Source organism: Pezoporus occidentalis, unplaced genomic scaffold (genome assembly GCF_034315485.1).
Source record: "Pezoporus occidentalis ecotype Australia unplaced genomic scaffold, CSIRO_AGI_Poc_V1 ctg92, whole genome shotgun sequence".
Classification (NCBI taxonomy): domain Eukaryota; kingdom Metazoa; phylum Chordata; class Aves; order Psittaciformes; family Psittacidae; genus Pezoporus; species Pezoporus occidentalis.
The window spans coordinates 1,868,961-1,882,173 of NW_026916284.1; the positions used below are offsets into that span (position 1 = coordinate 1,868,961).

A 13,213-nucleotide genomic window follows, 5' to 3' on the forward strand; every position below is an offset into this window, starting at 1 on the left:
GCTACCTTCTGTGCGGCTGTCGGTTGCCCCAGGGCATAAGCATCAACCGGGGTATCAACCTGCTACCACTCAGACTGCCAGATACAGCCTTTGTCATGAAAAACTAAGTATTACCTGTCTAACTGACTCTCCCCATCTTACCACCACCTTTGCCTTGAGCTCCAGGCTGGAAGGGCATCTCCGACCCTGGGAACTACTTCTCATCTACTGCATGGGTGCTCAAGGCAAAGGGTGGTATGCTCCCTGCGACACAAGGTCTGAACTCCAGAAGAGGCTCTGCAGCAGAGAGACCTGGCCCTGCACTGCCCCAGGGACAAGCTCGTGGCCTCCAAGCCAGCCGTACCCAAACACCAGTCCCTGGAAGATTCGTAGCCCAGTTTAAGGCTTTTGAAGAGCACTGGGAATTTGCAGTGGTGGGTCAAGAGGAGCAGCTAAAGAGGAGAAAAGGGCAATTAGCAGCAACCAGTGACCTCAGATCATCCCTACAAGAGCATCAGGTACAGGCAGAGCGTAGCAGCGACTTCAGCCGGGGGAAGGGCTCCTGCTGAGTTTTACCAGCCCACTCACGGCATAGCTGATCCGTAGGCAAAGCTGAGCCCCAGAAGCAAAGCAAACAAGAGGAGGAACACTCACCGAGACTCCCCGCCGGCTGCAGCACAAGCACCACCGCTGCCAGGAGATGCCCCAGCCAGCAGAAGAGCGGCATGGTGAGACCCTTCCCAGCCGATAGCTGCTGCACTGCACTGGGGAAGGGGAAGTGGCTGTGGGAAGTTGGGGACAGGCCAGAGGAGCTGACGCTGCCACCCCCCAGCCCTTCTGACCTGCCCCAGGGGAGGGCGGCCCTCCCTGAGCTCGCCAGCAAGGATGTGCCACCAGAGAGGATGCGGCTGCTGCTGCTCTCCCCCATCCCTGGTGTGCTCAAGGCCAGGCTGGATGGGGCTTGGAGCAAGCTGCTCTAGTGGAAGGTGTCCCTGCCTGTGCCAGGGGCTGGAGCTGGATGAGCCTTCAGGTCCCTTCCAACACAAACCATTCCATGAGTCTTCCAAGGTGGGGACAATGGGAATAAAGCTGTTTTACAGATAGAACAGCGTTGCAGCATTCCGGCTTCCTTCTGGTGCTCTAAGGGCAATGCTGCACGTTCACTTTGCCTCTTCATCCTGGTGGTAGGCAGGGGTGGGGAAGGCAGCCCTCTCTATGCCTAGCCAAGCAGTGATTATTGAAGCACCTCTTTCTTTTCCTACAAGTAAGACGATTATTAAAAGCCAGACATAGCTGTCATTGCAATTGCAGTTTTATTATGATCTCGTGGAAGGAGCACTGCTTGGATCACAAGATGCCTGCTTACAGAGTGCTTCCCCTTTACTGGAGGCTGCAGAAAAGATTCAGCCATTTCTCTATGCTTTGCTTTCCCCCAGCTGCTCTTGGAGCACACACAAAGATGCAGCAAGCGGCACCGCTGTGGCCTCGGATCCATCTGTCCCACTTGGGAAGGAAGCCTGGCATTTTTGCTTGGATTCGAGGCATCCTCCATTGGGCCTGCTCTGAAAGTCATCGCTCATCAGGCAGGTAAGTGCTTGTCCACAATAATGAATGCAGCATATATGAATGGAGGAGCAACGGGCTCGACTGGGTTGCAGGGGGTTGTGAGGTGAGTGCGAGTTGGTGGCTCTGACCATGTCCATGTCCCTACAGCATCGGCTTGGCTCCCACAGGGATTTACTTTTCCTTCAGCTCCTTTCTAACTGAGCCCTCATCAGTATAGCAAACATAACTAAAATGCATAAAGTGATGCAGAAACCTAACAGAGTGATCTCTAACAGAATGAACCACAAATGGGAACTTTCTGACTCCCCGTATGGCCAAAGGGTCAAAGTTCCTTGACTGATTACTTGAATATTAGCACAAATTACAAAGTTGTAAAGAAACCCTCAGTGAGAATGATTGTTCCTCATGCAAAGAGAACAGTTCTTATGATACCAGTGGTGACAGTCAGCCATGCGCTGTGGTTCTTAGCTCCTTTTCAAGCTTCTGGATCTCCAGGTACAGTTTCTGGACTTCCAGCAGAGTTTTCAGTTCTGCCAGAGAAACTCCACACTGGAAAGCTTCCCTGTTTCGAAGGATCTTCTCACACGTATCATGCTTTTTCTTTAAAAGAACCGGAAGAAAGACAAGGCGTGACATGGCTTCAGGGAGCCAGGGCTCAGCATCTCCCTCCCACCCCAGCCCCAAACCAGCCACATTCGTGAGCTTGGACCACTGCTAAATGGGGAAGATACAGACAAAGCCTGGGCAGATGGGCGGGAGCTTGAGCAACCTGCTCCATGGAAGGTGTCCCTGCCCCTGGCAGGGGTTGGAACTGGATGAGCTTTAAGGCCCCTTCCAACACAAACCAGTCTGGGATGACACTTACACAGGTGGGTGGTGGTACCCAAGTGCCATTAGGCGAGCAGGTAGTTTCTGAACTTGAGGTTTGACGGCCATCACGCTTGCAGAAGTAGACCAGAGTTTCATTCACATTATACCACATCTTCAGTGTGTAAATCACAAGGTCCTCCTGTCTCAAGGGCTGAAAACACTGAACTGAAAGGAAAATGCATGCCAAAAGAAGAGATGTAGTGGGAGGAGAAAACACCCGGCAAATCCCAGCTGCTGCTGGTGATTCAGAGGAGCAGCACCCCTGGTCTGGGCAAATGGGGCTGGTACCCACCGGGCTGGCAGGAGGGCAGAGGAGGGTGCCAGGTGCTGTCAGCCAGGCACCGGCTCTCGGCATCACCACGCAGCACGAAGCCTTCGTCGCAGGAGAAGCGCACGACTGCTCCATAGGGAAACGTGAATCTCTCTGGAGTCATCCTGCCCCTCTCGACCACGGGCCTGGGGCACCGGACCACTGCAGGAGGAGAGCAGAGCGGTGGGTTTGGCTCTGCCCTTCCCCAGGGACAGCGGGGACCCACGTCTGGTGGGGCAGAGCCACAGTTCCTGGTGCTCTCTGCATCAGTTTCATACTCAAACACCAGGACTGACCCTCAGGTGCCTGCAGCAGCCCCCAAGGGGACCCCACCAGTCCCTGGTGTTACTGTGGTGCCAAGACCTTTGCACAGGAGCCAGAGGAGCTGCACAGTCATTAAGGTGCACTCGGTTTGGAGCTCCTGGACCAGGGCAGGTCCTGGCTTCAGTGTGATCCCATATAGGAGAAGCATCTCACCCCTGCACTCCGGGGCAGGTCCGCTCCACACCAGGTTCACCCCATCATCAGAGGTGCAGTAGATGGTGGCACCCCCGATGAGGGACAGACCCTCTGCACAGCTGTACGTCACCTCAGTGCCATAGGAAAACTGCTCCCTTCCCAAGCCGGAGTGCTGCCCATTGGAGATTTGTGGAGGGGGGGCACAGACTGTGGGATAAAGGGAACGGATAAGAAAAGGAACACACAAAGAACCATTACACTCAGGTGAGAATCAAAATCGCTTCTGGGAAACCAGTGCAAGAGTTAACTTTGTGTTTGGAGTGTGGCAAATCCACCTGGGTCACATCATCCACAGCAAGAGGACACCTCAGTGCTTTCAGCCCCTCATCATTGCTCCCCAGAAAGAGATGCAGCAGGCAGGTCACCTACAGATGCTGTTTCTCAGTATTGATGCACAAGGGTGCTTGTCTGCACTGCATTACACATACCTTTATCACAAAAGGGTAACGGGGGAGCCCAGGTTGCATCAGCCTGGCACTCGGTCATGTCCTGGCCCCTGAGCACATAGCCTTTATCACACTCCAACCTCAGCCGGGTCCCAACTGTGTAGTCTTTTTTGTTTTGATAAACCTCTTTTGCGTGGGCAGTATCTGGCCTTGGGCAACGAGGTTCTAGAGACAACAGAAAATAAAGGATGCCATCAACCTCTTTCCTCCTGGCAAGTTTTCCTGAGCTCTCAGGCTCAGGATGTTTCCAGCAGCTCGCTGATACTGCTCAGGTACGCTATCACTAGGTGAAGAGTCTCAGCAGTGGCAGTTGGTTACACTGCTGCTTTCTCTTCTGAGGGGAAAACACAGAGAGAACATCCCCTGCTCTCGAGCCTCGTGTCAGCTAACCAGCCCAGCTGCTGTCCAGAGCACAAACCACATCCCCTTCCAGCTGGGCTTCTTGGGAACCTCCTAAGCATCTGAACATTACCAAACCCCAGCCCTTTGCATCCCAAATCCCCAGACCTTGCCAAACCCCCACACTTTCTCCATGGCAAACCCCAGGCAATGTAATGATCCATGTGGATCTTTTGCTGCCTACCTCTTCCTAAACACAGGAGAACTGGATCTGGGGATACCTGGCGGTGGAGCAAAATCCACTACCATCACCTAAGGCTGCATGTAGATTTCTCTGCGAATACCAGCAGACAGCTACAGCTGTACAGAGTGATCCAGACCTGTGCAGTCAGAAATCAGCAGTAGCCAAGTCAACGTGTTCCACCAGCTTTTACCTACCTGGAAAGCACTCTGGTACTGCTGGATTCCATGTACCATCACTTGTACACGAGAGCATAATGTTACGGCTACGACCTTTGAAAGCATAGCCATCGTTGCACGTAACTTCCAGTATGTCTCCATACACATAATCTTCTTGACCTTCCTGTGCACCTAAGGGCTTTCCATTCCTGATGACTGGATCTGGGCAACGAATTCCTGAGCAATGCAAACATCAAGTGTGAAACCGTGGCAAAGCCATCTGGCTGACAGCACATTCAGAAGGATGAGGCTTTTGTAAGACAAAGGCACATCACAGCACTACATCTGCCCCAAGCATCCCTGGGCAATCCTGGCGTGTTTGCAAGGGAGTCTAGTGGATGGAGCACACCTCAATGACCTTTTCCCACAGGTTCCAGGGACTAGAAAGCATAGCTGGTAAATAAAGCAAAGAAACCTGTAGCTGGGGAGTAAATCAAAGGAGTTCAAGAGTCACAGCACAGACCACACTGGACACCCAGAGCACCTCCTTCCTTCCCTCACCCTGTGCTTTGCACAACAGCAGAGCTTAGACAGTTTATACATTCAGTATCACACACATCACAAGGGTAAGTAAAGCAAAGGAGCATCCACTTACTTTCACAAGGATAGGGGACTTCAGTCCATGTGAAATCTGGCAGACACCTAATGTGCCATATGTCTTCCCCAGGGCTGAACTGGTGGCCCTCCCAGCACTCGTAGGTAATGACAGTGCCCACAGGAAACAGATTGCCAGCAAGTTTTGCTTTAGCAGCATTGTGCACATCTGGAGGGTCAACACAGCTACCTAGGAAAGAAATAGCAGTTTAGGGACATTGCCAGGAATAAATCAGTGAGGTCCATGATGGTACATAACACACGAGAGAATTTGGGTAAAGGGCTGGGCTCACATTATTCCTTCTGAGATGCACTTAATCCCTTTGGAAAGGGGCTTTGCAAAAGGGCCTGTAGGGACAGGCCAAGGGGAATGGCTTCAACCTGCCCGAGCAGAGACTGAGATGAGCTCTTAGGCAGAAGCTCTTCCCTGTGAGGGTGCTGAGGCGCTGGCACAGGGTGCCCAGAGAAGCTGTGGCTGCCCCATCCCTGGCAGTGCTCAAGGCCAGGTTGGACACAGGGGTTGGAGCAAGAGGCTCCAGTGGAAGGGGGCCCTGCCCGTGGCAGGGGGTGGAACTGGAGGAGCTTCAAGGTCCTGTTTACGTTTTAAACCATTACCCCTTCTCCTATCGCTACAGTCCCTGATGAGGAGGACATCACTGACGGGAAGGCAGTGGGTGAGCAGGAGCAGGGCTTGGTCCAGCACACTTACTGAGCAGACAGCGTGGCAGCGGTGGGTCCCAGAGCCCGCTCTCCCTGCAGGTGGATGCGTCGCTGCCATTCAGGGTGTAGCGGAAGTTGCAGTCGAACACAACAGTGTCCCCATACGTGTACTCAGCCCGGTACCCGCTCAGCAGCCGCCCGTTCTCCACGCTCGGCTGCTCACAGCTCACCACTGCACCAGGGAAAGCCACCACACAGCAGTTATGGAGGGGTTAAAAACATTCCCATAGCATAAGGTGGGTTCACCAAAACGCCTGAAAATGGCCACGAGAAGGCAGGTGGATGTAGCACAGCAGGTTTCTGCATTGTTTTACACAGGCCAGTGGCTGAGATGCATTGTGTGGTCTTCAAAGGCTAATGAAAATCCCATTCCCACATCCCTGCTGACTCACTGACCATGAGTACTCATGGTCCCTGCAATGGGACACCCTCATTGCTGCTGCTGCTACCAAACTCAGAGGGTCTTAACTGTAAGAGATGATTCCTTAAAGCAGAGGGACAGCTCCAAGGAAGAAAACAGCTCTATCAGGCAGGGCAGGAGGCAGTGGGAAGCGGCTATGGACAGCTGCAGTGCCCCAGTGTGTTTGCAAGCACACGGTCCCCTCACCTTTGCACTTTGGGGCTGGCTTGCTCCACACACCATTGACGTTATCTGTGGTTGTACAGAAAACAGAGGCATCTCCCACCAGCGAGAAAGGTTTCTCTCCCTTTTTGACAGCATTGCACGTGTAAGTGACGGATGCTCCGTATTCAAAGAGCTCTTTGCCTGCTCCGCTGTGCTCTCCGTTAGCTATTTCTGGAGGGGGTGAACATGGGATTGCTGGGGAATAAAAACGGGAATGGTAGAGGGAGGGAAGAAGAAAAGAAAACATTTGTTTAGAGCCAAAGGTCTGGTAAGAAAAAGCTGAAACATGAAGCACCAAAAAGGTCAGAAATTCAGGGCAAGTCTCGAGGAGCTGCCCGCCAGTCCATGGAGCTGTGCCCAGGGCACGGGGTGGTTTTGGGATATACCAGTCCTGTGGGCAGCTCCCTCACAGGCAATGAATAAATAGTTCTACAGGATGATACAGGAAGAAAAATGCAAAGAAAAACCATTTCCAGACTCCACCATGCTTGGAACTGCTGAAACCCTCAGCAGAGCAACGCAACCTCGTCTTTATCCATCACCAATAACATGTGTGCAGTTGATCAGTGCAGGAGCTCTACTTACCCTCACAGATGGGAATATCTCTGTCCCACGTAACAACCCCATTTTTAACCACACACCAAATCTGAGGACTTCCAACCAGTCTGTACCTGTGTGAAACAGGGGAGAGGGAATTACTCGACAAACTCAGGTTCTGATGTATTACCTATAACACCCCCTCTTATTCGTTTGGCTTCCTATCATAATTACAACTAATCAGGAACGGTTTAGAAAGGGCCAGGAAGCTGAATCTGAGTTAAGGGGGAACTGCCTCAAAGCAGGAGATTAAGAAAACTCAGTCTTAAAGCTTTCAAAGGAAAGCTTAAAAGATACTTCACACAGTCTGCAATTCCCTGCACTCATAAGGCTTCTGATAGCACAGGCTTTAATCCAGGGGGAAAAGACTTCAGGAAAATCACCGTGGAAGAAGAGGACCTGCGGCCGGGGTGCTCCTGGCTTACCCAGTGTTGCAGGTGAAGTTCACTGCTGAACCAAAACTGAACTTCTCTGACAGGACGAGTCTGCCGTTGGCTGGCTCTCCGGGGTAGATGCACCGCTTTGCTGGGGGACAACAGGATGGAGTTGGTTCTTACTCCAGTTTTTGGAAGAATCAGGAAAATGCAGCAGGAAAGCAGAAGCCTCCTTCAGTACTGAGCAAGGGGACGGACCAGAAACCTCCAGATTTGCCCTCCAACCCCAAATCACTCCATGAATCTTGATGCTGCTAAAGAGTTGCATCACGACCTGCAGCCAGCCTCTGCAGCTAAAGAGGGGCTTTGCAGTGACCTCGGCAAGTGTGACAGTGCTTCTTCACAGCTAAAGGATTCTCCTGCTGCAGGCCTGAAACACTTATTACAAAGTGCCCGAGCAGAGCACCCTTTGGGTCAGCGATCAAACAGAGCCAGCATCACAGCAGAGCTCAGCTCTTGCCATCATTGCCAGTACAGTGGAACAACCAGTGATTCACTGCAGGTCACTCACTTCCCACCATCCCGTGAGGTCAGTTTGGGTGCTACTCCAACAAAATGAGCTGATGGCATCAAGGAAGAAAAAACTGAAAGTCAACCCAACACATACTCACGTATACAGATCTCCTCTGGCCCATACCACTTATTGCCCCTTCCGCAGGTAAGGAAGTCTCTGACATTAACATCTCTCATGTAACCCGGACGACAGACGTATTGCACCACCGAATTATGGGCAAACGTGGTAATGCCTTTGTACCGCTCTTTGAGTTCTGCAGATGGGAATCGTGGCGGAGCATCGCAGGCACCTACCAAGAGAAACTCCATCAGAAAGATGCTGGGAGGAAAAGCAGCAAAAGCTCAGGGCTGATTTACTCGGAAAGTCCAGGTGAGGACACTTGGGTGGCTAGAAACAAAGAGGAGCAGCACAGTGTGTGACTGGGGATGGCCGAGGCTGGCATGGATGGGGAGGAGCATCACCGCACAGCATCCTGTTTGCTCCTCATACCTCTTCCAGCACTTTCAATGGCTGGTCACAAAGCCCAGATAAACCCTTTCCTCTCCCCAGGTCGTATAAATCACTGCACCTCTTTCAGCTGGAATAATTTCGTGTCTGTTTTACACAGAAAGACAAAAAAGGCAGAGGAAGGGGGATTCTGATCACAAAAAGTTTTACAGTGTTCTCAAGGTGCAAAGACAACAAGGAAAGGAGAAGGAACCCCAGGAGAAGGTTTTCCTTCGAGGGATGCTGGTTTATCCTGTTGGAGTCATTCACTTACTATCAACAGCCACAACAAGAGCGATGGTGAGGAATAAGCCCAGGACAGCGGCACGATCCCTCTGCCTCCCCAGCTCCAAAGCTGGCATCTTTATTCCTGCCTGGAGATCCCACAGAAGTTACCACATTCTTTATTCTAGGCCTGTAAAATAGCAGGGGGCTGTTTACATTCAGGATAACCATAGCTTACACAGACAGCTCTCATTTCTCCATCCATTTCCCAGCAGCTGTAGCTGGGAGCCAGGAGCTATTGTAACCCTCTGCTGGCAAACGGGACTGAGACCCAGCCTAGAGGAGCAGGGTCCAGCAGATCTGACCCAAAGACATAAAAACAGACTGCAATCAGGACAACTGACTGTAACTCTTAAGCCGTTCCCATGGGCTTTATTCCCTTGTCTCATTTATTTGTATTTTTGAGAAAGCAGCTTATGATTAAACTTTTAAAACAAAGGAAAAGAAAGATAAAGACTCGAACTGGAACATAAACACTTTGTAGCTTGTCAGGTTCAACTCAAAACCACTACATGGCCAACACAGCCTTCTTCCCAGCCAAGCAGCCAAATGAGTATCTGCCGGGCCATGAGTTTATCTATGCCTTCTGGGAAACGGCCCCTGAAACTTAGGGGTAGAACATTTATTTTTAGTAATGCGTCTCTTGGAAGCAAAGCCATAGTGGGATGAAGTCCTGTTGGAGTCCTCAGTAAGTCCCCTAACAGTAAACTACACAGAGAGAAGTACCTAAGCAAGAAGCTAAATCGGTTTTGTGCAAACAACATTAACTGGAGCAAAGCCATGCAACAGACAAGTCCTTCAGGAGAACAAAGTGCTTTACAGAATGGAGTTTAAGTGCTATTTGGAGTAACCTGGTACCCCTGGAGATCAGCAAGACTCCTCTCTGTTACCCAGGATGAGCCTCAACCCTCCCAACACCATGTATGCCCCAAGCACCTACCTTCCCTCCTGGAAACAAAGTCTTTCCTGGTGCTTTCTGCCCTAAACTTAACACCACTCTTGGCTGTTTCATTCCTTTGGCTTCCCTTCAATCCTTGTTACCCCTCTTGGTTTCATTCGATTTAATTTACTGATCCTTCTGCCCCCCTGCTTTGACGAGAAGGCTCCAATCCAGTTCAAGAGCAACATCGCTTAAAGCTGCATGCCTTGAAGTTGTCTTACCTGGAGGTTTGGTGACAGGAGATGGAGACCCAGCGTGTTGAGCTCTTGCAAGACAAAGGGATGACTGTCCTTGTCCAGCCCTCCTGTCACTGCAGGGCTAGAGGAGGAGTTATGATAAGCCTACACGCTCCACACAGAAAAGTTTGAGTCCTGCAGAGACCAGCCTTGTGCCATTGACCCATAAATCATTAACCCCTCCTCTGAGCAAGAAGGAAGTCGTTTGTTCAACCCACAAAGCAAAACAGTGGAAAACTGAAAGCAGCCCGGGCAGATGTTGAAATTGTTTGTTTTCTGTGCGGAGCTGCCAGCTCCTTGCTGGAATGATCCCTGCTGAGCAGGACGCTGCCCATTCCATTGTGCAGCAACAGCACCCGGTCAGTGCTGATCCCCAGGTGATGCCCAGGGAGCTCCTCAAGAGACTGCTTCACCCTGGGGCAATGTCAACCATGAGCTGATCCCTCCTGACCTCAAAAGCCTATGGCAAGTGCTCAAAGTAGAGTTTCCTCAACCAACTCCACCTACCTCCATTAAAGCAGCTGAAGCTCAGCAGCACATCAGGTCTCAGGCAGCATCAGCTCGGTGCTCAACATCCATGTCCACAATGGGAACGCAGTTACCCTTTGTCTCACTGAAAGCCCTTCCCAAATGCAGCTGTCCCCAATGGGTCATTTTCCACTTGCAAGAGCTTTGGAAGGAACTGAGCCCTTTGCTCCTTTTGCACTTCAGCTTCATCCATGCTTGAATCACCACCGAGAACCTGGCAATGATGGACTTTTCACCCCAGGCTGTGCTTCTCACATTGGTTTGTTCTGCCAAAACCAAGGCCTTTTTTGCCAGAAAAAGGTACCCCATCATCCCTACATTGAGAGGGATACATCCCCTTCCTGGAGCTCGCCTCGGCTCAGGCCAGAAATGCAATGAAACAATAAGAGGTTTTATTCTATAAAGCACAGCAAAAGGCTCCCTGCCCTCACCCCACAAGCAGGGGCTTGCTCACATCAGGTCTCCTGGTACTTCCGAGCAGGCACTTGACCTCCACTAAATATTGACAAGAATCCAGTTAATCACAAACACAAACAGGCTTTCAGGATTTGGTTTCCCCATTATGGGTCAGAACAAGCCAATTCGTGTGCTGGAAAAGCAGCAGCTTCCCAGCAGGCTTGTTAGTATGTGCACAGGGAGCAGCAGCCAAGGTACAGCCATCGCCTGCTCTGACAGCACTAAACACTCCTAAGACCTCCTCAATCCACAGCTTGCAATGGGATAAGCAGGATAAAAGGGGTTTTCCTTGACCACATCCAAGGTGACATCTCTTCAGGCTGCAACTGGAGAGTCCCTTTGGGAAAAGCTGGTTTCCAGCTGCTGGAAATCAGTGTCACCAGTTGCTCCTCTGTTTTTCATCTAGAAAGAGTTCAAGGCCAGGTTGGACACAGGGGCTTGAAGCAAGCTGCTCTAGTGGAAGGGGTCCCTGCCCGTGGCAGGGGTTGGAGCTGGAGGAGCTTTGAGGTCCCTTCCAATCCAAACCATTCCATGATCCTATGAAAACCAGCCCACAATAGAGCAAATAATTAATAATGGAAAATAACAGCGAGAACTAGATCTGTATTATTTCAAAATCTCTTTATTGTAAATAAATGCTGATGGGATATTTATGCTCAAGTGCAGAGAGTTCACAACAAACAGCACAGGTTTATATACACTGCATTTCTTTGAAACCTAAAAAATCACGTTAGGAAGCAGTAGTGCAGCCAAATTGCAAGTAGACATGTAACATCGATCTTACCAAACACAAAGATGCATTTGCAAACAGTGTTCAGGGACAGAGCAGCAGCAGGAGAGGCAGAGGTGGCACCAGCAGCACCCTTTGAAGGAGGACAGGGTGAGGGTTTAGGATGTACCCATGGAGCTGGTGGTTGCTGGAAGCACTGACAGCAATGCTGCTGCTCCCAAGGCTTCCCCATCACCTGCTGCCAAGCTACCAGCAATAGGATGACTTACAGTGGTGGCAGCTCTAATGGTGCAGGCAGTGTATGCAAACTCCAGCTACCTGGGCTGGTTTGAAGCCTTCTTCCTTGCCTGATTTTCCCCATCACTGGTGGCAGAGATGGAACAGATTTTGCCTGAGATCACTGCTCTCTAAAATAACCCATAATGCTGACAGAGCAGCCATTGGGCCCCTGGACCAGAGCTCAGGGTGGCTGCCACCACCACCACCTCTGCTGCTAGAAACAGACACAGAAAGTGAGGGAAACACAGAAAACCCCCAAGTCATGAAGCAATGCTCCTGAAGGAACCAAGCCCCCTTCCACACCTCCCAGCTCCTCACCTCTACCTGCCCAGCCCAACACACCAGTGCCAGTACAACCGAGAGCACAAGCAGCTGCTGAGCCTCAGTTCAGCCCATTGTGCAATCGCTGTTTATCCGGGGGTGTTTGCACGCACAGTGCCAAGGAAATCAGGTGATTTCAAGGAAAAACCTGGCACAGGAACCTGTATGGGGCTGGGGAGATGTGTGGGGTCACTAGCATCGTCCCAGCCCCACTGCCCCCAGAGGCTCAGCAGGACCCGGGACCATGGCAGGTATGACTCACCCACATGGCAACAATGATGATCATGAGTCTGCTGCTGCTCTGGACACCTGTATTTAGGCCTTTTGAAAGTTAAAATGCAGGAGGAAAAGGCTATTATTAGGCTTTGATTAAAGCAACAAGGCACGAACACTGCCATCTGCAGAGGTGGCTGAGAGGCTCCGTCCCATGACCCAGCAGCCTACGACCAAAGCAAGGACCCACAACAGGAATAAGGTACCCACAGTCAGTGATAAGGACCCAGAGACCTGATTTTTGACAGTGATTAATACAAATATTAATTACAACCAACATCATAGTAGCTGCCTTCATGAATCCTGGCAGGTAAAAACATGTATTTTGTCTCCTTACAGCCATTAACTACTCAATGATACAAAGAGAATTAACTCCACAAGTTATTACTGCATATTGTGCATAAACATCCTACAGTACATTGCTACTCCTTTTTTACTCACAGAGCAGGAGATGGCTGGACAGGAGCAGCCAGCCCAATGTGCTTTGTGCGTTTAGAGCATCACTGGAGTGTGACAGCGAGTACCACCATGTAATAGGCTGGAAATCTCTTCCTGCAAGGTTTTTTGGCTCGTTTCTAAGCACTGTGACATTTAAAACCCAAGAACAGACTCTGCTCCTGCACAGCAAACCTGTGCCCCCGTGAGAACAGCGGAAGGAACAAAACTATGACAACTCAGTTTCTCACCCACTCAATTTCTTTCCTCTG

General features: G+C 50.9%; 1 protein-coding gene across 1 annotated transcript; it reads right to left on the reverse strand.

Moving 5' to 3' along the window:
• Positions 1-1,273: 1,273 nt before the first annotated feature.
• CR1L (complement C3b/C4b receptor 1 like) lies at positions 1,274-10,042 on the reverse strand. Its single transcript, XM_062605409.1, has 14 exons — positions 9,905-10,042; positions 8,733-8,873; positions 8,070-8,261; positions 7,450-7,549; positions 7,013-7,098; positions 6,410-6,622; positions 5,792-5,974; positions 5,084-5,272; positions 4,468-4,665; positions 3,673-3,855; positions 3,203-3,391; positions 2,708-2,887; positions 2,411-2,580; positions 1,274-2,145 (listed from the first exon to the last, which is right to left on the reverse strand). The coding sequence occupies exons 2-14, from the start codon at positions 8,818-8,820 to the stop codon at positions 1,990-1,992; spliced, it is 2,127 nt and encodes a 708-aa protein (XP_062461393.1). The 5' UTR covers positions 8,821-8,873; positions 9,905-10,042; the 3' UTR covers positions 1,274-1,989.
• Between the last annotated feature and the right edge of the window lie 3,171 nt (positions 10,043-13,213).